The sequence below is a fragment of the Pieris napi genome, chromosome 6 (genome assembly GCF_905475465.1).
Source record: "Pieris napi chromosome 6, ilPieNapi1.2, whole genome shotgun sequence".
NCBI classification, from domain to species: domain Eukaryota; kingdom Metazoa; phylum Arthropoda; class Insecta; order Lepidoptera; family Pieridae; genus Pieris; species Pieris napi.
Window position 1 is genome coordinate 6,587,529 of NC_062239.1, and position 25,803 is coordinate 6,613,331.

At 31.7% G+C, this 25,803-nt stretch overlaps 2 protein-coding genes and 1 pseudogene across 3 annotated transcripts; all 3 read right to left on the reverse strand.

The window, feature by feature from the left end:
* Positions 1 to 1,964: 1,964 nt before the first annotated feature.
* On the reverse strand, positions 1,965 to 7,307 carry LOC125050117 (pierisin-like). The gene is made up of 2 exons (XM_047649730.1): positions 7,180 to 7,307; positions 1,965 to 4,779 (listed from the first exon to the last, which is right to left on the reverse strand). Exons 1-2 carry the CDS (start codon positions 7,184 to 7,186, stop codon positions 2,225 to 2,227), a joined length of 2,562 nt encoding a protein of 853 aa, XP_047505686.1. The 5' UTR covers positions 7,187 to 7,307; the 3' UTR covers positions 1,965 to 2,224.
* A 5,276-nt stretch (positions 7,308 to 12,583) lies between these two features.
* Positions 12,584 to 18,232, reverse strand: LOC125050260 (pierisin-like). Of its 2 annotated transcripts, XR_007117117.1 has the most exons (3): positions 18,102 to 18,232; positions 13,418 to 16,676; positions 12,584 to 12,953 (listed from the first exon to the last, which is right to left on the reverse strand). XR_007117117.1 is itself a non-coding variant. In XM_047649988.1 (2 exons), exons 1-2 carry the CDS (start codon positions 18,106 to 18,108, stop codon positions 14,107 to 14,109), a joined length of 2,577 nt encoding a protein of 858 aa, XP_047505944.1. In that variant the 5' UTR covers positions 18,109 to 18,232; the 3' UTR covers positions 12,584 to 14,106. The 2 variants fall into 2 exon arrangements, 1 of the variants encoding a protein (XP_047505944.1); XM_047649988.1 differs by having other exon boundaries at positions 12,584 to 16,676.
* Positions 18,233 to 20,746: 2,514 nt separating this feature from the next.
* On the reverse strand, positions 20,747 to 25,582 carry LOC125050365 (annotated as a pseudogene).
* Positions 25,583 to 25,803: the final 221 nt, after the last annotated feature.

The following is a 25,803-nucleotide window of genomic DNA, read 5'->3' on the forward strand; positions in this document are numbered from 1 at the left end:
AATTTTTTACACACATGCATTACATTTATCAATTATATTAGAAAAGAGAAAATACATCGTAACAAATTTTTTTAACGAACATCACATAAAAGCAAGTTTGTTCGTTAGATATATTATGTGTTTATGTTATAGTTTTTTTTATACATATTGTGTCTTTACAAAAAGACATCATGGACCATTACGATCTAGCCTAAGTTAAGACTAATAAGTAATTTAAGTCTAACCTAATTTACTAATAAGGATTTTTAACATCCAATACAATAAACTCAAACTCAAACTCAAAATATCTTTATTCATAGGTAAACAAGTACACTTATGAATTGTAAATTTTTTTCTTTAAAGACAATTCACACCAATTGACCGAATTCCATGCTAAGCTTGTGTTATGGGTACTAGGCAACGGATATACATACATAGATAGATAGACATATAAATACATATTTAAACACCCAAGACCTAAGCACAACACCAAATGCTCATCACATCGATGTTTGTCTCAGCCGGGGATCGAACCCGGGACCCATGGATTCGTAGTCAGGGGTACTAACCACTTGACCAATGAGTCGTCTTACTTAGAGTTAAATTAATTGTAAATTTACATTTACTACCTGTTCGCAAGTTAAGGGCGTAGAGCGGGTAAGAATAACTGGCAAGAAACTTTCCGCCACTCTTTTTAATCGCCAAGTAATCAATCCCAAGGATTAGGATCATTTAAGTATTCCTCAAATTTATAAAAAGCTTTATTGATTAATTTTCGTTTAACGAGGGCTTTGAATTTGTTTAGTGATAATACTCTAATTTCGCTTGAAAATTGGAATAAATAGAAAGTGTCCAATAACACTACTTACAGTCTCTATTAAAGGGAAGACACTCTGTTCTTGTGTTCAACGGGCGACGTCCTCTACATTAAGGTAATGTAGGTCGTTACTGCGAATGTGGCTATTACTGGTACAGCCCCACAACTGGCAACCATAAGTCCATACAGGTGTCAGGACTTATTTACGTGGAATGCCTTCCAAGCAACCAGTACAATTTAGTGTAACGGAGATCCAAATCTTCGCGCTTCTTTTTAATTTTTCTTTTTATTTTTGTTATTTAACCTAACGTATATTTTTTTTACTTAAAAGGGGTTCCCAAATCTTACACATTGTAATGCATATCAGCATATGTACTTATAATGAATAAACACATTTTTTTTAATTATTTATTTATTGAATACTTAAACAGTGTATTTTTCCATTTCTCGAAGCAGTTCGGGCCATATTCGACCCCTTATTACTTCGTTTTGATTAAAACAAGAAGCCTCAATTCTCAGTTACCAAGCATGGATTGTATAATTGACATGGTATATTTTATTCAATTTGAACTAGTACTTTAAAAATTGTATTAGGAACAAATAATAGTCGCTAAGGGCCAGGTCTCGGCTGTAGGGTGGGTGTCACACTTGTTCAAAACGGCATCGGTGAATGGCAGCCGTCAACAACATGGCTGGTGTGCACGGGCGCAATGTCATGCAAAAGGAGCACACCTTTTGCAAGCTGTCCTCGCTTTTTTTCTTTAACAGCTTCTTTTAATAGATCTAGTAAAGAAGCGTAGTTTTCTCCCGTCACGAAGAGACGGTATATATATGTTTTATATGGTATATAGAATATATATATATAGGTATACTTTTGTACCCCATCGCCATGATCTTTCCGGCCGATTGAGACACCTTGTTCGTTCAAGACAAAACTTTAATGATTTATATAATAAAACATTAACTTTGCAAATCCTTCATAAATAAACAGCATTTAGAACCACAACCAAATTATACATCTTTTGTTGCCTATTATTATAGTAATGAAATGATCGGCTTATGAAATTTAAAACCGGAATGAATATCCCATCCATTAGGATATTTAACTAGCGTTTAGCCGATAGGTCACTGTAATGAATTTTTGTAAACTAGTAAAAGAAAAAAAGAATAGTAAATATAGTTTATTGTCATAAATTAGTATTATATTGTATTTTTAATAAATTTTAAATATTCGAGCTAGATTATTCTGTTATAATAAAAATAATACGCTTAAATATAAACGAACCAATACGTACAGGTATATTGGAGCAAGCTTATTCGCAGTTAGGAAATGTAATGATTTATATAAATAAAAGATAGATAATTATTTAAAAAAATTACTAACTCACTACGTAAAATATAAATAATTGTAAAAACACAACAAAAATATTAAATTGGAATAAAATGAAACAATTGATTATCGGAGTATGTCGATGTATCTGTTATGACTGAATTATTGTCAGAAAAACCCACCGCATGAGAAGGCTCATGTAAACTTCTTATTAAATAGCAGCCACTTTGCATGCTATATTCTATCGTCCAAAAATATCTCCAATCGCCATGGTCAGGACCATCTATATTACCAAGCTTAACAAAATAGTTTTTATTTTGATAAATCCATCCTATGTTATTGACGTCTGAAGAATATATATTGTACGCTTTTCTACTTGAGTCATATTTAAGTTCCCATTCGCTGGTAACAAGATTTAGATTTTCAGAAATAATCAAATCGTTATTTTGATTCGAATCAATCACTTTTTTGTAATTCAGTTTAGTTGCAATTCTAAACTTCCCATTTGGTACAGCTACTTTCCCTATTTCTTTGAGATACCAAGTGTTTCCGTTTTCCGTAGCATCTGATACTATAAGTTTTCTACCTCCATAAGGACTGTCTTCATCAGTCAGAGCTATTAACCTGTAAAAGCTAATTAGATTTCTGAGTCTGTATGATCCGTCATTGACTTGATCTAGGCGCCAATATTGGTTCGTACTCCCGCTCTCTGTATATGCTCGAAGAACCACTTCTGGTGGCTGTGCATTACTATTCCAGCTTAACAAAAGATCTGAACTTGCACCGCTTTTTATTTTATAGGCTTTTTTATCGTCATCATAGACGAAAGCCCATTTTTGGTTATTGTTTCCAAAGTAATTATGACCATGTATCAAAGAATCCTCTTGATTGGTAAAGTCAACAACTATATTTGGGAAGTTATCATTGAATATATGATAATCGCCATCTGGAATGTACTGATAAAAGATGGGTTTAATATTCCAATTTGAATGTAGATTAGTATTAGTATCCAAATCATTTTGGACAATTAAATTTAATCCACCATATGGACTGCTAACTTCAGTTAACATTAAAATCAAACTTAAGTTTTCTAGATTCCTAAGTCTATAGGATTCATCGCCAGTCCGTTCGATGCGCCAATATTGGTTCTTGCTTCCGCTCTCTGTATATGCTCGAAGAATCATTTCTTTTGATGCAGCATTACTATTCCAGCTCAACAAAAGATTTGACTTTCGACCACTCCATATTTTATAAGCTCGCTTATCACTATCGTAGGTAAATTTCCACTTTTGATTTTCATTGTCCATATAGGTTTCACCATGAATCAAGAAATCGTTTTGGTTAGTAAAGTCTACGACATTGTCTGACATGCCAAGATTAAATATATTATAATCACCATCTGGTATCGTCTGAAAAGAGATTGGATTAATTTTCCATGCCTGAGAGTTTTTTTCATCAGAAGCAAAAATTTCAGTTTCTACAATAACTCCTTTTCCGCCGAATGCACTAGATTTATTTTGAGCGGTTATAATCATATCCAAGTTCACAAGATTTCTAAGTCTATAATAGTCGTCGGTCTGTTCAAATCGCCAGTATTGGTTGTCGCTACCGCTCTCTGTATATCCTCTGAGAATAATTTCTTTAGACGTAGCATTACTATTCCAACTTAACAATAAACTGGAATTTTGCTTACTTATTACTTTGTAAGCCTTTTTATTTTCATCATAACTAAATACCCATATTTGGTTATCCCCGCCATTATATACATGGCTGTGGATAATTCCACCTGATTCATTTTGAGTCAAATCCAAAAAGGAGTTATAATCCTTTAAACTTTCAATCATAAATTCACCATCTGGAAATGGTTTTGGGTTAACCTCATCACCAAATGTATCTTCTTCTACATCACCTGCACCACCATACATCAAGTCATCATCAGAGCTTGCTGATCTCTTTGAACGTCCATCAGGGTCCTTATGACCACCGTCAGGGTGGTTTCTTCTCCATATAACATTAGGAGTTCTTGAAGAAGAAGCAATGTTTTCCAATTCGAGTGGGTCCAAAAAGTTTGGGTTTAACCAAATTCTTTGAATTCTTCCATTATGAAGCTCTCTTGCTGATCTTATATATATGTTTTGTATTCCTCCAGGAAATGCAACTTCCATTTGATTAGGCCAAGGTGATTCATGTAATAAAGACTCATTGACATCGACTCCTCCAGGAGCATAAATTTCGTATTGATATACTATCCCGCGGTTAGCAGTTCTCGGTGTCCAAACATATTTTTTTTTATTTCTTTGAGTTTTTGTTGTTGAAACAAAGACGGAAGGATGGTTATTTTTTGCAAAACCATACAAGTCTGTCTCTTCCCAATCCGGGTCCTCCCTTGTCACAATGGGTACAAATCCTTCCAAAAATATTTCATTTGGCGGTCTTCTATCCCATCTAAGCAATCTTTGCCTCCGATCTAATCGTATAACATTATCAGTATCTGTTACTTCAGTTGGTCTCCATCGAGGTTCGCTAACATCTAATATTGACATTGGCCAGCTCCTCGACACCAAAAGACTAATAATTTCCAAGTCCAAAGCTCTTATCCATTCTATCACTGCCGCCTGAATTCCATTAGTAATGGGGTTAGGTGGTCCTCGGTCTGAAACAAATACAGTTTTATTATAGAGTAGGTAAGTTTTCGTTTGTTATTTTTGAAATAATATTAATTATTTCTATTGATGTTGCAAATTTTTCTTAAAAGCGAAATGCAAGTAAGGTTCTGTTTTATGTTGTATATACTAGTACTTATTTAAATAACATAAATTAGTTAATTGTATTGAATAGTTCATATTGAGGAAGACTATATATAACATCACAAAACGAATCCTCAGCCATAACTTTTATATGTAGATTGATCAACTATACATTATTACCAAAATTCTTTTATATACAAATATTATTGCATATTTTCACATTGATTCATGACTTCAATACAGCCAATATTAATCATTATGAAATGAGCTTAAAGATGTATTATAACTTTTATAAAACGTTCACGTTGTAAAAATATTTTGGGCGTTGAATAATGTTATGAAGTAAGCTGAATGTTTCTCTCTTATCCCATTGTATATTGATAAATTTACAGGAAATTCAAGCGGATAACGATCATTAGGTACTTTAAAAGGCGAATAAAATCTAAACTAAGAAGTATGACGTTATCAGTTCGTAGTGCATGTTTTCGTTTCTGTGGTTGAGTATCATATGATGCATATAGGTAGCGAACAAAATCCATTAAAAATATACTGAAGACAAAATCGGATTATCGGAAAATTTTAAGTTAGTTCTGTAAATATAGTATTATTTATAATTATCTAATTTACTATACTTTTTCTTGCACATTAAATAATCTATATATATAAAAATGAAACCCGTTTTCAGTTGTCACGACATCACATGAAAACGGCTGGACCGATTTGTCTTATTTTTTTTTTGTTGTGTTTGTAATTGTCAGGAGAAGGTTCTTATAAAAGAAAAAAAGAAAAACTTTGCGCGGAAAATTAGAAAATTCAAGAATACTTAACCACCATACAATTCGAACTTTTTGGTGTAACCTTATGGCGTTTGACATAACACAACATTGACAGAATGCGTGCTGCAAATATCGTCAGAGGATGTAAGAAAAATGAATATCGTTCAAAATAAATGCTTCGATCGGAGTTATTATATTGATAATATAATGATATGCGAGCCAGAAAAACAAACAAAGAATGTTGTATATTTATACACAAAGTGTTAATTATTAGAATAATAAACACTTTGTTTCTGAAATATTTTTTAATTCATTATACCAATTTGAAATCAATATTCATAGTTAAGACAGGACAACGTCTGTCGGGTCCGCTAGTTTGTTATAGAAATGTAACATGCCATAACAGATACCTTTAGAAACGATTCGATATACTTTAGCACCCGTTTATTTGTCATGCATATGCTGTATCATAAAATATATATTCCTTGATTTATTTAAATCATCCATTTGAATAAAAATAAATTTTACTTTATAGATTCACAGTTGCTTAAACTGAAACTGATTTCATAAAGAATATATGTTATTGTATATACAAGTTTAGATTGTTGTTATTATATCTCCTTACTAGCACTTATTTTTTAAACATTTTTTGTAGATATTGATATGTTCTTTAATATTGTGGAACATATTTTTGTTCTATCATCAATAGTTTTCGTAGCGCATGCGATTAAAGATATTTTATAGGCATTTCTATTCATTCATTCATTTCATTCTACACCTTGGGTAACATTATTGTAGTTTTAGAAGGGATCCATATACTTTTTTTGCAATTAAAATAGCCTTTATTAACCAGCGATAATGTAACATTCAAATGGTGAAAGAATTTTTAAAATCAGTCCTATACTTTTTGAGCCAATTCATTACAAACATACTTACATACAAACCTCTTTATAATATTATTATAGATAACATTCTATCATATACGAGTATATCATTTTCTTGCCACTGAATCGTTTTGACCTGTGATACGCGTGGAATTTAAAATTTTCTGTTTTATTTTCGAAGATGAAGAACCTATATATCTAGCACTACACAAAACAACTATCGAACAAAGTAAAAACACTGTCCGTTGCTTTAAACCCAACTTCGCTAGATGCCCGGGCATAACATGATACAACTTCATGTTGTGGAATGTGTTTAAAATCATTTATATATTTGATTTTCAGTATTCCCATAGCTACAGTTATAATAATAATATCTACACAATAACAATTTTGTTATTTCATAAAATATGTATTTACATAAAAGCCAAAAATTTATTAACGAATATTATACAAAAAAAAAAAATTTAAATTTAAAACACGAATGTCCAAACACAAGATGCAATGTCTTGTTTTGTTTTTTGCTAATTAAAGACAACAGATCGTATCGTTGACGTATTCAATTTAGTTTTCACTATCGTTCAAAAAGAAAGTCAAGGGTCAAAATATACAAAACATATTATTCCTATAAATAAATAAATTTACTTACTAGACATTGCAATTGATGATTCCAAAAACACTAAACAAAGTACAACCAACTGAACGGTTGGCGGACCACGAAGTGGAATGAGTAATTCAAAGCAAGCGCGTTCTTTTATTTGATATTTTTTAGTTCGTTTGGGTTGCCAAATGTACATACAAAATTTGCGAAAATTGCGCTGATTATCGTGAAATATTTGCATGAATAATCCTTGTTTTACGCGTAACCACAATTTGTCTTAGACATGATACAATGCAAAAATTCTTGACAACATGCCAGCATCACACAGGTATCCCTGTGTTTTGAGAAAAATGTTGTTGAATATCCCACACATACACTCTTAATTTCAAATTTATACTATTTGTATATACATATACAAGGTACACCTTGGGGTAGTATTTAATTATTTATGTTCGCATATTGTAAACGTAATAGCATCGGATGTATTACATCCTGTTGTATTTTTTGTAACTTTGAAATTAAATGTATTAAAGGTATAAATGTTTTGATCCGAATATATGTTTTGGTATTTATTTTTTAATTACGGCTTATATTTTTTTATTATAATATACCTTTAATTTATTTTTTTAATTTAAAAAAAAGTTGCTTTGTTCCAAGGAAACGCTTGATGGTATCACAGTTCAATAATTAAAGAAAAGAGGAATATCAACAAATAAGGAATCTGTTTTTAAATAGAATTGTCGAAATAGATGTGCCTGAAAATGTGAATGATTAGTGTACAGTATTAAAAAATCTAATTTTTTTAATAGAGTACTAATGTACTCGTACTATATGTCAAATGTAACTAGTAATGATGCCAATATACATTTGTACCAAATTAAAAAAAATGCTTTACACGGTCATCAAGGTTATTAATTTGATTCATACCTCAGAACTACTGAAACGCCAGCGTCAATTTGTCCCAGTGTATTTTTCTTGCTTATTCGTGGGTTAAACATACCCTTTAGGACCTTAGGGGTTATGCACTTGCAGCAGCGCACAAGTCTCGAGTCCGAATCTTGGGTGGTTCGACTAAAAATTTGCAACGTAATCTTTTTGAGATACATCATATGAATCCCGGAAATGTTGATTTTTTTAACGGTTCCTTTATCTTTTGTTGTTATATCTTATAGATATATAGCTTTCACTTATAGCTTTCACGCATAAATCTATACCATAAAAACAAGCTAGATAAAGAGTTGAAATTAAAATTGGGTTTAGGTTAAATTAGTTGTTATTAAATATATGACAATTTAATAATATAACTTATTTACATACTATCTAAAAGGAAAATGGCCGAAAACAAAACCAATTTATGTATATTTAGACAAATGTACTGATAATAAAATTTATGTAAGACTAACAAAGACAAATAATAGAATTATGTTTCTTCTTTTGGGTGGGCTGAGAAGTTCTTAAAAGACACATAATTGGCATTACTAGTTTTAGGGTATGTTTCACAATTTATGGATAAAGTACCAAATAGCTATGCAACACATAAATTATTTGGAAGATAAATTGTGCTATTTGACACTTCATCGGACTCTTAACTTATGATGGACTTTATGTGACGTATAGCGCTATCTGACAACTATTGTTGCGTTTCACTGTCGCAACAATAGTGTTTATCCTACCAATAAGTAATAAGTAGCTAATTTGGAACTTATGTAGAACTTATCCGTAGATAATGAAATAGACCCTTAAATGAATATGATTTTTAGTTAGCCTGAAATAAATTAAATTAGAATAAAACTACTATGTACTGGTGACTTATTAACTTTATATATACTTACATCATTATGGTTTTAGAATTAGTAAAAAAATAAGACGAAAGACAAAAGTGATAGATGCCTTACATTATGCCGTAAAACAGAAGTGGCAATGGGCGGGCGTATAGCAAGATACACAGATAAAGGTGGACTTTAAGGATAACTGTAAAGGACCAAGGGGAAGAAGGAGAAGGGGGTGCCCCAAAAAATGATGGATAGAAGAAATAGAAGCAGCAGCAGGAAGCGAAAGGAAACATAAAGAGTTAGTTGGAAAAAGCTGGAGGAGGCCTTTACCTGTACTGAAAGTAGCTAGGATATAGGATATATAGGATAACAAGATGTATATTATATTTTTTTGTCATGATTGGAAATTAAACGGCCTTTTTTTTTACTTTTTTTTTATATAATTGGACAATTCACACCAATTGACCTAGTCCCATGCTAAGCTGGAGAAGCTTGTGTTATGGGTACTAGGCAACGGATATACATACATATTATTAATAGATAGACATATAAATACATATTTAAACACCCAAGACCTAAGCACAACACCAAATGCTCATCACATCGATGTTTGTCTCAGCCGGTGATCGAACCCGGGACCCATGGATTCGCAGTCAGGGGTACTAACCACTAGACCAATGAGCCGTCATTTTATTTATTATTATTAAACGAAGAAAAATCTAGAATTTAAGACGATTTTTGGTCTTTAGAATTAGATGTAATTTCTCAAGATAATATTTATATGTAAGCTATAAGGTTTTATTATGATTAATTAAATTTTTCATTTGAATTTGGTTAATTTACAATTTTTATTACTTAATAAACGTGATCCAGCTAATATTATAAATGAGTTTACACAGCTAATGTGTGCTAATATTTAATTATAGCCTAATTCTTAATTTATTTATTTATTTATTTCTTAATAATTATAGCTAATATTTAATTATAGTCGGGTGTGATTAGAAGATATAGATACCCACTGTAAACGATAAAAATACGATGTTATTGTTATTTAAGTATTATTTATGATAATAATGGTCTGCCTCAAAATTCTGGGCATGACCCCAGTGGGCTGAATCCACGTTTGCACGTTTGAACTAAAACAATCTGATAATACAGATAAAGATTTTGACTTTTATTATTTTATTATTATTCATAATGTATATAATTTATAACAGTATGGCGGTTCTACAGGGGTCTTATTACGAAATGAAAAAAAGAATTTTGATGGTCATAGCGCTGGTACCGGCGGCCCAAGCGCGTGGGCGGTAGTCGAACTCGTCGGATTAAATACGACTTTCAAACCATTTGTTCCACAAAATTTCCAGTATTATCCAATAGTTCATAAAAAATAATAGGCGGCAGTGTCATGCCATACTTCTCCGGTGTGACTTACAGCCCGCCATACCGACGCGAATGCGTTGATTAAAAAAAATTCAACCATTTGTACCAGGCTAATTTTTGCACAGTTAATCATCGTCGCGTCGTGCAGCCATTTACGAAAATCACCATGCCATACTTTTCGGACGGATCCAAATGGCCGCCATACCACCGAAAAATGCCTGTAAGAGGCCATTAAGTAGAGTAATTTTAATTCTTCACAACATTATAGTACTCGTATTATTATTATTTAAATAATACCCTATTAATATGTAGTTTCTTAAGTTTTTTGACACTAACTACACAAAAAAAAGTAACAAATACTTTAACAATGTATTTTTTTAAACCTTATCGCTAGGTCTGCTAGTTATATATCGTATATGTCATATATATAACTAGCAGACCCGGCCAAGCGTTGCTGTGGCTATGGTTTTTGTTACATAACATAGTAGTAAACTATTCAAGGGAAAAGTTAGGAGAACACCAGTTATACCACCATGCTTTTTTGGTGGTTATGCCATTAAATTGTAGCTTATGTGAAACGTTGGTACTTTCAACATACATCTGTTAGAATTGTGACTGCCAAATAATTTGCAATAAAATAATATTTCGGGTATAAATTGAGATGTAAGCTATCCTATTTTATAAGTTATATCAAACTGCACACGGTGTGCCCACATATAGCCTATTTCCGACAGATAAGCTGACTTGACACGATCAAGTGACACAGTGACCATTAATTATCAATAGTGTAAAGATTATTTTGGCGAGTAATAACTTTGGAGGGACCCTCATACTTCTAAGGCTCACCTCATGCTTCGTATCTCATAAATAAATGCAAGGCTTTATAGTCAGGTAGTTAAGAAAATTCTAAACCTAAGTTAGAACCTGTATCAAACAGACTGTGTTATACGTCGTAGAGGATTTTTTAATTATTTCAATTGTATTATATTACTGTACAGTGTACATACAACGAAGTGTTAATAAATAAATAAAATATTCTAGTAGCATTTTAAGCGTTGATAGTGGATTTAGTTCTTAATTTTAGTCAAGATTGTAATCTAAGAAGAGTTTTAATACTCGATTTAACGATCGCCTCTCCGATAGTCTAAACTTAACTCTGCCTCAAGAAAGATTTAATCGTCAAGCAGACGATTCTTGTGAATAAGTTGCTTGAGAGGAGATTCTTGTGTGTATTATAGCTTTTTCAGTTGTTTTCTGGTTTCTGCTGGTAAGTTTTAATAAATATCTTTCTTATTTTAGTTAAGTTTCTTTTTTTTATGTTACAGGATTCAAACGGGATGGAGGCTCATCTGATGTTAAGTGATAGTGAGTGACCATGGCCTTTTGAAAGTTTTGCTGTTACTTAACAACGAAACCCAGAGATTAAAATTTTTCCTGGTAATGTTGTCAATGTGTAAATGAATGTAGGTTAGTGTTAGTTTAATAGTTTTTTTTTTAACTTAAGGCTTAGGTATGTTATTGATCAAAGAAACTAAGAAGAATAGTAAATATAGTTTATTGACATAAATTAGTGTTATATTGTATTTTAAAAAAAATTTAAATCTTCGAGCTAGATTATTCTGTTATAATAAAAAAAAGGGTGCGTGTACGCGCGTAAGAAGTTATACTTCTTTGGCATTATTAAAAATAGTTTTTGATGCAAATAATTAATTACAATTAAATAATCAAAGACTGGAATCGGAATCGAAGACAGGAAAAGGAGTCATTATAGTCAATAAAGTTCAGTTTACATTTGAAAACTTAAATAAATAAATATTTATTATTAATCCCTTACATTAAGTGTAACATAAATTCTATTATTATTCGAATGTTGTTTTTAAATTATGCCGTAGCATCTTCCGTGGGCAACTTCATTCTGTTAATTTTGTGTAACAGTGCGCGCGCATCGTAAAATTTCACTCTCATCAATTTTTCATAACGCACCTAAAGAAGTATAACTTCAATAATACGCATAAATATATAGGGGAAGGTCGGGACGGTTTTCACATTTTATTTTTTATTTATTTTTATTTTTCCATGAATCAATCATCTGCAAGCTTAAATTTATAGTCTAACTATCTGAGATTCATATAAAAAATGACAAATGATTTCATCTGATGGTTCAACCATAATTATGATTTTAACTAAATCTGGGAAACGTACGAATCTGTCCCATTCACGGGGCACCTTCGTACAGTGTTGGGGGTACCTTCGTACGCTGTGGGGTAGTTCCGTAAGTGCGATTAAAACGACACATATAAATCAAAATTCATTTATTAGCAATGAAATTAAACACAAAAATAAAGATTTAACTTCTATTAAACAAAAATAAAATACTTTTCTTATAGTGAACAAAAATTACATAGCTTTTAGCATTAATTAGTTAGGTATCTTAAATTTAGAATCACATTTTTTAATCTTTGGTGCGGATTAGCACTTCTTATTTTCGGGTGTGGCAGTATAAATTCGTGGTTTTCCTGGCCGTCGTCGTCATTTTTTTTGTTTTATTACTTCTTACAACATGCGGATAGGGTCGAAACGCTTCTGGTGTCAAAACTGACTTCGAAGGATTATTTGATGGATTGGTAAATTATTCAAAGCATCTGGTTCACAGGCATCAAAATCAACCTTAATAAAGATAATAAAAATAGGTATTAATATATATTTACATCGACGATAGCAATGATAGCAACACAGGACAAAGTTAATGCAAATATTAGCAATTAGCACACTAATACAATCTTTCCTACCTACCAGAGGGTTTAGTCAAGATGCCTTATTATTATTTGTATGTAGCAAGTCGAAAACTTAATTTGTATGAAAATGACAGTTCGTGTCGACAAAATATTTTCATACAAATTTAGTTGTACAATTCGTTCAAATGTGCCCCATCTAGTGCTGTCCGAAAGTACCCTACTAACTGAATAACAACAAAATATAACTTATTTTAATATTAAAAGGAAAACGTCATAAATTAAGTATTGGAGACGTATCTTAAGTATATTTTGCTAGTTACTGATAGAATACTCTACACGAAAACTTATTTTATCTACGGTAACAAGAGCAAAAACATTGATCAAAAAATTACTTACCGAGCGCGAAAACACGTCCATGCCTGAAGCTTCACTCTCATCGGTGCGAATTTCGCCAAACTTCGTTGATGTATAGTTCGTACCTCGACTCATGCACACATACAAAAACAAGACTGTACTTTGTTTCGTTCAAGTTTTATTTTGACTGTATGAATGTGCCCCGCGTACGAAGGGTAACGATCTTCCCCTACGTACTGTTATAACTGAACTTGAATTAGGCTTTTAAAAAAAAACAAATTTTGTATTTGGAGCAACCGTCTTGAGTAAGGAGTAGGAAACAACTAGGTTTGAGCGGGATGTTTATTAAATTAGTATATGTTAGAGCAAAGTTATTTGCTGTACATGGACGTGTAATGATTTATATAATTGAAATATTAGCTTATACATAATTGTTTAGAAATAAATTTACTACGCAATACAGCACAAGTAAAGGGTACACTATGGAAAAATATAAATAATCGCAAAAACACTACAATTTTAAATATTCGAGCTAGATTATTCTGTTATAATAAAAATAATATGCATAAATATAAACGAACCTATACGTACACTGTACAGGTACGTTAAAGCAAGCTTATTCGCAGTTAGGAAATGTAATGATTTATATAATTGAAAGATTGATAATTATTAAAAAAAATTACTAACTCACTACGTAAAATATAAATAATTGTAAAAACACAACAAAAATATTAAATTGGAATAAAATGAAACAATTGATTATCGGAGTATGTCGATGTATCTGTTATGACTGAACTATTGTCGGAATAACCCACCGCATGAGAAGGCTCATGTAAACTTCTTATTAAATAGCAGCCACTTTGCATGCTATATTCTATCGTCCAAAAATATCTCCAATCTCCATGGTCAGGACCATCTATATTACCAAGCTTAACAAAATAGTTTTTATTTTGATAAATCCATCCTAAGCTATATATATCTGCAGAATATATATTGTATGCTTTTCTACTTGAATCGTATTTAAGTTTCCATTCGCTAGTAACAAGATTTAGATGTTCAGAAATAATCAAATCGTTATTTGTATTCGAATCAATCACTTTTTTGTAGTTCAGTTTAGTTGCAATTCTAAACTTCCCATTTGGTACAGCTACTTTCCCAATTTCTTTGAGATACCAAGTGTTTCCGTTTTCCGTAGCATCTGATACTATAAGTTTTAAACCTCCATACGGACTGTCTTCATTAGTCAAAGCTATTAACCTGTAAAAGCTGTAAAAATTTCTGAGTCTGTATGATCCGTCACTGACTTGATCTAGGCGCCAATATTGGTTCGTACTCCCGCTCTCTGTATATGCTCGAAGAACCAGTTCTGATGGCTCTGCATTACTATTCCAGCTTAACAAAAGATCTGAACGGGCACCGCTTTTTATTTTATAGGCTTTTTTATTGTCATCATAGACGAAAGCCCATTTTTGGTTATTGTTGCCCAAGTAATTATGACCATGTATCAAAGAATCCTCCTGATTGGTAAAGTCAACAACTACATTTGGGAAGTTATCATTGAATATATGATAATCGCCGTCTGGAATGTACTGATAAAAGATGGGTTTAATATTCCAATTTGGATGTAGATTAGTATTAATATCCGAATCATTTTGAACTATTAAATTTAATCCACCATGTGAATTCCGAACTTCAGTTAACATTAAAATCAAACTTAAGTTTTCTAGATTCCTAAGTCTATAGGATTCGTCGCCAGTCCGTTCGATGCGCCAATATTGATTTTTGCTTCCGCTTTCTGTATATGCTCGGAGAAGCATTTCTTTTGATTTAGCATTACTATTCCAGCTCAACAAAAGATTTGGTCTTCGAGCACTCCATATTTTATAAGCTCTCTTACCACTATCGTAAGTAATTTTCCATTTTTGATTTTCATTGTCCATATAGGATTGACCATAAATCAAGAAATCGTTTCGGTTACTAAAGTCTACGACTTTGTCTGACATCCCAAGATTAAATACATTATAATCACCATCTGGTATCGTCTGAAAAGAGATTGGATTAATTTTCCATGCCTGAGAGTTTTTTTCATCAAAAGCAGAAATTTCAGTTTTTACAATAACTTCTTTTCCGCCGAATGCACTAGATTTATTTTGAGCGGTTATAATCATATTCAAGTTCAAAAGATTTCTAAGTCTATAATAGTCGTCGGTCTGTTCAAATCGCCAGTATTGGTTGAAGCTACTGCTCTCTGTATATCCTCGTAGAATAATTTCTTTAGGCCTAGCATTGCTATTCCAACTTAACAATAAACTGGAATTTTGCTTACTTATTACTTTGTAAGCCTGTTTATTTTCATCATAACTAAATACCCATATTTGGTTATCACCGCCATTATATAAATGGTTGTCGATAATTCCTCCTGATTCATTTTGTGTCAAATCCAAAAACGAGTTATAATCCTTTAAACTTTCAATCATAAATTCACCATCTGGAAATGGTTTTGGGTTATCCTCATCACCAAATGTATCTTCTTCTACATCACCTGCACCACCATACATCAAGTCATCAACAGAGCTTGTTGATCTCTTCGAACGTTTATCAGGGTCCTTATGACCGCCGTCAGGGTGATTTCTTCTCCATATAACATTAGGAGTTCTTGAAGAAGAAGTAATGTTTTCCAATTCGTTGGGATCAAAAAAATTAGGGTTTATCCAAATTCTTTGAATTCTTCCATTAAGAAGCTCTCTTGCTGATCTGATATATATGTTTTGTATTCCTCCAGGAAACGTAACCTCCAATTGGTCAGGATAAGGTGATTCTTGTAAAAAAGACTCATTCACATCGACTCCTCCAGGAGCAAAAATTTCGTATTGATATTTTATTCCACTGTCTGCTTGTCTGGATCTCCAAACTTCTTTTTTTTTATATTTTCCTGAATATTTTATTCGAGTTTTTGTTGTTGAAACAAAGATGGAATCTCTTTTTTTTTTTACATATCCATACAAGTCTGCCTCTTCCCAATCTGGGTCCTCCCTTGTCACAACGGGTACAAATCCTTCCAAAAATATTTCATTTGGCGGTCTGTCATCCCATCTAATCAATCTTTGCCTCCTATCCAATCGTACAACATTATCAGTATCTACTACTTCAGTCGGTCTCCATCGAGGTTCGCTAATTTCTAATATTGACATTGGCCAGCTCCTCGCCACCAAAAGACTAATAATTTCCAAGTCCAAAGCTCTTATCCATTCTATCACTGCTGCCTGAACACCATTAGTAATGGGGTTAGGTGGTCCTCGATCTGAAACAAATATAGTTTTATTATGGAGTAAGTTTTCGTTTGGGTTTTTTGAATTTTTATTATTTATTTATATTGATATTACCAACTTTTCTTTAAAGTGAAATGCAAGAAAGGTATATTTCATAAAACAGGTTATGAAATATATACGAGTGCTAATTTAAATAACAGAAATTAGTTCCTATTGAGAAAGACTTAATATCACAAAACGACCCGTACGAGCAGAGCATTAATAATTAAAAATTGCAAAACTTGCTTAACCGTAACTTTTAAATCTAGAATGATCAACTATTCATTATTACCAAAAGTGTTTTGTAAATATTATTGTATATTTTCACATTGATTCATGACTTCAATACAGCCAATATTAATCATTATGAGCATAAAGATGTATTTTAATTTTCATAAAACGTTCACGTTGTGAAAATATTTTGGGCGTTGAATAATGTTATGAAGTAAACTGAATGTTTCGTTTCTCTTATCCCATTGTAAATCGATAAATTTAAAGGAAACTCAAGCGGATAACGGTCATTAGGTATTTTAAAAGTCGAATAAAATTACAAACTATTTAGAAGTATGACGTTATCAGTTCGTAGTGCATGTTTTCGTTTCTGTGGTTGAGTCGTATGATGCATATAGGTAGCGAACAAAATCCATTAAAAATATAATGCAGACAAAATCGGATTATCGGAAAATGTTAAGTCGGTCCTGTAACTACAGTATTATTTATAGTTAACTAATTTATTATACTTTTTACACATTAAATCATTTGTAATAGATAAGTAACATGCATAATAGATACCTTTAGAAACTTTTACCGTTTATTTGTCATAAACATGCTGTTAAATAAAATACAATATAAATTTAACTTTGGAACTCCTTACACAGCTTATTTAACTGGAGCCGATTTCATAAAGAATGTAAGAGTTGATTCTATTTGTTATATTTTTTATTATCAATTATAATATACATATCATATTATTGGCACTTAACCGTTTTGACCCGAGACATATTGAATTTTGACCGTTCGAACCGTTGAATTTTAATTCTTTTTAATTATTTTTGTAAAAAACACTGTTCGGTTCTTTAAACCCAACTTCCAAGATGCCCGGGCATAACATGTGACTTGATGTTGTGGCAAGTGATCAAAATCATTTATTTATTTTGTTTTCAGTGTTACCATAGCTATACTTAAGTATAATAATAATATCTACACAATTAAAAAATACATAAAAGCCAAAAACGATTAATTAACAAATATTATATAAAAAAGGCAGAAATATATATTTTTTACTATGAAATACGAAGGTCCAAGCGCAAGATGCAATGCCTTGTTTTGAAGTCAAGGGTCAAAATTTATAAAACACGATGCAATTTAAATTTGCACTGTGTATCTTATTATTCGTACAAATAAATAAATATACTTACTAGACATTGCAATTGATGATTTTATAAAAGCACTGAATAAAGTACAACAAACTGAACGGTTGGCGGACCACGAAGTGGAATGAGTAATTTAAAGCAAGCGCGTGCTTTTATTTGAAATTTTTTAGTCAGCTTGGGTTGCCAAATGTACAAACAAAATTTGCACAAATTGTCTGCGTGAAATACTTGCATTAATAATCCTAGTTTTGCGCGTATCCACCATTAATCTTAGACATGATACAGGGTGGGCCATAAAGGTGTTGGCGATTTAATTCTTCAATTTCTCGGAAACGCGTGGCGCGGGGCAGCTGCGGGATATGTTGTTAGCTGCCCCGCTTCCTGGAAATTTAGTCGCCATGGAGCCGTACACGGGAGCGCAGCGTGCATTTTGTATCCGAGCGTATTACGAAAACAATAAATCTGTGATTTCTGCACGTTTCTATCGACATGAACACGGTTTACGCGATTTAAGTGAAGTTCCAAGCGCCAATGTGATACGGAAATGGATCAGAATGTTCGAAACAACCGGCTCAACAGTACCAATTACGCCTAGTGGTCGCCCAGCTTTTGTAAGCTAAAATACTTTTTGGTGCCAGCTTTGCAAGAACTTCAAGGCACTTCGGGGATGTGGTTTCAACAGGATGGGGCCACATGTCATACGGCTAGGGTATCCATAGAGCTGCTGAAAAATGTGTTTCCCGGAAAATTCATTTCGAAAAGGGGGGATATTGAATGGCCACCACGTAGCCCCGATCTCTCTCCATGCGATTATTTTCTATGGGGCTACCTCAAATCGGTAGTCTACGAAAATAATCCGACCAATTTGGAGCAGCTGAAGACGAATATTATTCGGGAAAGTAGCAAAATACCGAAAACAACTTTTAAACGAGTTTTCCAAAATTTGCGACTTCGGTTCCTAGAGTGCCAAGCAGTCGAGGGAGGTCATTAGGACAACACTATTTTTAGGTCTTAAAATTCCTGTGTTTCTAGTTTTTAAAAATACAAATATATTTTTGTTATGTCTCGTAGTTCTTTTTTAATTGAATATTGAAACCGCCAACACCCTTATGGCCCACCCTGTACATGCCAGCATCACACATACCTATCCCTGTGTTTTGTGAAAAATGTTTTTGAATATCATACGCACATTTACAATGTACATACCCTATTAATTTTATAATTAGACTTAATGTATATGCACTTTGGGGCAGTATTAAATTATTTATGTTCGCATATTGCAAACCTAATAGCATCGGATGCATTACATCCAGGTGTTAATTTTTTTGTAACTTTGAAATTATGTCCAATGTTTAGATCCGAATGGTATATATTTATTATAATATTTTTTTTTAAGACTTTATTTTATTTTTTTAATTGAAATCCCTAAAATGTTGCAAAATGTTAAAGATGTAATCACATGAATCCCGGAAATGTTGATACATCTTATAGATCAAAAGTCTATATACTATAAGGACAAGCTAGAAGAGAAAGAAGATTGAAATTAAAATACCGACTATGAAAAAGAGGAGTATGCATTTTTGTATGCGGTTTTATCCAAATAGATATAAGTAGGTATTAAAACACAATTAACATATTTTAACGTAATTATAATATTATATCTTTAGGTTAAAAAAGTTGTTATCCAATATTGGTCAATTTAATAATATCATCATAAAGTTTACATCGGAAAATGCTTATGAGCCACGGTACAACTGCGAAATTTTTGTCGATGACGATTTGTAATGAAAATAAAATGCACTAGAAACAAAGAAATTTAATTACGTTAGTCATCCTTTAGAATGTGTCGTTTGGTGCCAATGACTAAAAATAAGTAGTTGAAGTTCGAAAAAAATCAGATCATGTTATAGTGTATGAATAAGCAAACGCTTTTAATTGTTTTGTCTTATCAACGGTTCCATTTCTATAGTTCTCGGCATCCCCAGAACTCGCAGGACGGTTTTAATATTGTCTTTATATATTATATATATATATATATATATATATATATATCACCACTAGGCCAACACTGCTCTAACATAATATATATATATATATATATATATATATATATATATATATATATATTATATTTGTACAAAAGTACAAAAGTGTATCATTCGTATTCACTTAACGACATATTAATTAAAAATTTGCTTTTTTGATAACATATCTATTTATAGTGGAGTGTTTATAATGGATGAACTCAGAATCTACTGATTGGTTAGATAATATTACTAATAAAAAAAACAATAGTAAATATAGTTTATTGACTACTAAAATTACTGTTACATTGTATTTTTAATCAATTTTAAATTAAAGCTAGACTATTATTTTACAATAAGAGTAATACTCATAAATATATGCTCCCGCTACTGTGTTTGACATCTATATCTATATCATATACTCTATATGATTCAAATATTAACTTATACATCATTCTGTTAAGAAATCAGTGGCGCTGCAACCTTTTTAGGTTTGGGCCTCAGATTTCTGTATCTGTAACATGATCATTTGTCAATCTAATAGGCAAGTAGGTGATCAACCTACTCTGGCTGACACATGCCGTCGACTTTTGGTACTAAGGCAAGTCGGTTTCCTCGTGACGTTTTTCTTCACCGTTGGAGCGAATGATAAATGCGCACATGGACTTTCCATTGGTGCACAGCTGGGAATCGAACCTACATCCTCAGGAATGAGAGTCACCACTAGGCCAACACTGCTCTAACATAATTAATTAGAAAAATCAATTTACTAACACTAGAAGTAGAGAACACAGTATGGCAAAAGTATAAATTAATATAAAAACAACAGAAAATTCTTAGTAATTAAAAATTGTTTTAGAGTGATTAATTTATAGATATCTATAATTACAAAAATCTAATACAATATAAGCATAAGTGTAACCAATATAAGATTATTAATAACTAATATTATAATAGTTTTTTTTATTTTCATGAAAGCAAGATTATACCAGACTTGTTGGTATTGTATTGATTTTGAAAATTCTTAAATTGGAATAAAATGGAACAATTGATTATCGGAGTACGTTGATGTATCAGTTATGACTGATTTACTGTCGGAACAACTCACTACATGAGAAGGCTCGTGTAAATTTCTTATTAAATTGCAGCCACTTTGCATGCTATATTCTATCATCCAAAAATATCTTCGATCTCCATGATCAGGGCCATCTATATTACCAAGCTTAACAAAAAAGTTTTTATTTTGATATATCCATCCTAAGTTATTGATATCTGAGGAATATATATTGTATGCTTTTTTTATTTGAATCGTATTTAAGTTCCCATTCGCTAGTAACAAGATTTAAATTATCAGTGATAATCAAATTATATTCTCGATTATAATCAATAACTTTTTTATAATTTGATTTTGTTCCAATTCTAAACTTACTATTAGGCAAAGTTACTTCCCCATTTCTTTTTAAATACCACTTGTTTCCATTTTCCTCAGAACTAGACACAATAAGTTCCATGCCTCCATAGGGACTATCATTCGTCGTTAAAGCTTATACTTATCAAAGTTATTTAGATTTTTAAGTCTGTATGATCCGTTATTGACCTGTTTGAGTCGCCAATATTGGTTTGTACTCCCACTCTCTGTATATGCTCGAAGAAACATTTCATGGGATGCTGCATTGCTATCCCAGGTTAAGAAAAAATCTGAACTTTCACCGCTCCTTATTTTATAAGCTTTTTTATTCCCATCATAGACAAATGTCCATACTTGATTAATATTTCCAAAATAGTTATGCCCATGAACCAAAGCTCCCTCTTGATTAGTATAATCAACAACTATGTCTGGGAAATTATGGTTGAATATATGATAATCGCCGTTTGGAATGTATTGATAAAATATGGGTTTGATTTTCCAATACGAAGAGAAACTACTGTCATCATTAGAATCATGTACCTACTATTAGATTTAATCCACCATATGGTCTGGCTTCTTTATTTAACATCAAAATCAAACTTAAATTCTCCAGATTCCTGAACCTATAGGACTCATTATCGATCCGTTTGATGCGCCAATACTGGTCCCTATTACCACTTTCTATATATGCTCGAAGAACCATTTCTTTTGACGAAGCATTCCAGCTCAATAAAAGATTTAGTTTTTGATAGCTTGATATTTTTTAAGCTTGCTTCCCGGTATAGTAAGCAAAGTTCCACTTTTGATTGTCATTATCCATAAAGGTATGACCATGAACCAACAAATCATCTTTATTACAAAAGTCAACAACTTTATCTGTTAGATCGCGATTGAATATATAATAATGGCCATTTGGGATCGGCTGAAAAGACAGGTGTAAGTTTCCATTCCTGAGAGTTTCTTTCACCACTAGTAGATATTTCAGTTTTCACAGCAAGTTCTTTTCCGCCGTAATCATTTAATATATTCAGGGCTGTTATTACCATACTTAGATTTTCAAGATTCCTAAATCTACAATATCCGTTGGTCTGTTCAATTCGCCAGTACTGGTTCTTACTACCGCTCTCTATGTATCCTCGAAGAACTATTTCTCCGGACGTATCATTACTATTCCAACTCAGCAATAGACTGGAATTTTGTTTACTCTTTATTTTATAACCCTTTTTATTTTCATCTAATATTTTGAGTCAAATCTAAAAGGTTATACTTCCAATGGTATATTCACCATCTAGAAAGGGTTTTGAGTTAATCTCATCACCATATGTATCTTCCACTACATCACCTGCACCACCATGCATCAAATCATCAACCGAGCTCGCTGATCTCTTAGAACGGCCATCAAGATCTTTATGACGACCATCAGGATGGTCTTTTCTCCATATAACGTTCGGTGTTCTTGAAGAAGACGCAATGAGTTCTAATTCATTAGGACCTGAAAAATTAGGATTCACCCAAATTCTTTCAATTCTTTCATTATGAAGCTCTCTTGCTGATCTTATATATATGTTTTGTATTCCTCCAGGAAACGCAACCTCCATTTGATTAGGCCAAGGTGATTCATGTAAAAAAGGCTCATTGACATCGACTCCTCCAGGAGCATAAATTTCGTATTGATATACTATACCGTGATGTGCAGCTCTCGGTGTCCAGACATACTTTTTTGTTTCTTTGTGTTTTTGTTGTTGAAACAAACACGGAAGGATGATTATTTTTCGCAAAACCATACAAATCTGTCTCCTCCCAATCAGGATTCTCTCTAGTTACAATTGGAACAAACCCATCTAAAAATATCTCATTTGGCGGTCTTCTATCCCATCTAAGCAATCTTTGCCTCCTATCCTTACAACATTGTCAGTATCTGTTACTTCCGTAGGTCTCCACCGAGGTTCGCTAATATCTAATATTGACATTGGCCAGCTCCTTGACAGTAATAAGCTTATCAGTTCCAAGTCCAAAGATCTAATCCATTCTAGCACAGCTGCCTGAATACCATTAGTAATGTGGTTAGGTGGTCCACGATCTGTAACAAATGTAGTTTTTGCTATAAAAATTTCGTTAATATCATTTCTGAAACACTACGTAGCAGTAATTATCATCATTTTAAAATAAATTAAAACTTAAAAACCTCACCACCACTTTTACCATCTTTAACGAAAATATCTCTTAATTATATTTAACTTTTACATTAATTTTTATAAAACTTTAATATCAGCCACAAATACAAAATAATATTTATTTATTTATTTACACTTTATTACCTTATTTTGTATAAGGTAATAAAGTGTAAATGAATAAATATATATAAATAATAAAGAAATATAACATACATATATAAAAAATATAAAAAAGGCAGGTTACATAAGTTATATGGCAACGGGTGGCCTTATCGCTAACAAGCGATTTCTTCCAGGCAACCCTAATATGGAACAATAAAAAAGAAACACCTACAGAGGGTAAAGTACCAGAAGTGCATAAATAATACCAAAAACAAACTCAAAATAACACGTAACTATAACTAAAATAAAATATAGTTAAATCTAAAGAAAAAACAAACATACTAATAAATAAAAATATGTATAAACAAAAATTTTAAAGCCAATCAAAAGGTTAACTGAGTCACAATAGGTAATTAATTTAAATAAATAAAAGAAAATTTTATCAAAAAGAAGCTTTTTAAATAAATTTAAAGACTCAGCTCGTCTGATATCAATTGATAAGGAATTCCATAACAGCCTTGCGATTCTTAAATCATCTATAATATATAAAACAGATAGTTCGATCGTTCGTGCAAACTAAACACTAATTACTTATTAAAGTTAAAATTGTACCACATTTGAAATAACGAATGAATCTCAAAAAACATCTTTCAAAGAATATCAGTCCTTAGTTAATTGACTTTACATTTTTATTAAATATATTTTTATAGCGATGCATAACGTTACATTTTAGGAAAAAGTTGACAAATCTAGACCTCGTGTGTCTTAAGAAATTATTTTTTTTATATTATGAGAAATTTCTTTGAGATTTGACCCAAAGCAATATTCAGGAATATTTGCCATATAATAATATCTATATGACAAATACCCTAATGATCAGGATGGCTGGGAAGTTCCTTTTTCTCGGGCTTCTCAAAACATTAATAATTTGTTAAAGTTTTTTTTTATTTGAAGAAGATGGTAGGAGTAAAAATCGTTGCAAGGATGAGGGATAGATTGGGTGGAATCATAAAATATAAAACATTATTAAACGTGTTATCTACCGATTTTTAACTAGTTAGCAGTTTCATAAGTTTCAGTACGTCATTACGTTTAAAAATAAAATTCAATTTATTGATACCAAAGATGGTTTACGCTATAAAAGTTAAGTTGGACCACGATTCGTTTTAATTTTAATTTTAGTGTTATCTTAGCATCAAACCACTGTATCTGTCTAACGAAGAAATCAACGCTGAACCTACTGTGAATTAATTTGTAGATATTTAAAAATCTAATTAAAATATGTTACAATATATAATATAGATTGTGTATTTATATTATATATTATATAATAATATATAATATATAATATATAATATAAAATATATAATATATAATATATAATATAAAATATATAATATATAATATATAATATAAATACGCAAAAATATTACACAATAGCTTAGCATTAAGCAATGCATGCGGAAACATATTTTTTCAGTTTTTACTTTTATGTAATGTGTAAAACTTTTTAAACCACCCAATAATGAAAGTAAACCTACTTAGTTTCTTTATGGAGAAGAAATTAATTTACTCTTTATTTTGACCTAACTAACCAGATAAATGGTCTAAGTTGACCTGTCACTTGGTTAATTTTAATTGTGTTGTGGTCTCTATAATTTCGTATATGTGTGCCAATAAATAAATATACTCACCGGCCATTGCAATATGTTAATATTCGATTAAAGCACTGAAGGCGAATCAACCACGATTCGCAAAACACTACGTGGAATGAGTAAATTTCGGAGTGCGCCTTTATTAGGTACTTTTCAGCCGAATTCGTATAGATTAGACAAACCAATCCGGCCTGTCACCGTGGGAGTAGAAGAAATAATAATAATACATAATTTTTTATATTTAATAATATTCAATAATAATAGACATGTCAGATGAGTGGGTGCCGGATTATAATAGGCCTGGATTACCAGGGTCTCCTGTATTTTTATTTATTTATTTATACTTCATTGCCATAATACAAAAAGTAAGTAGGTTACATAAGT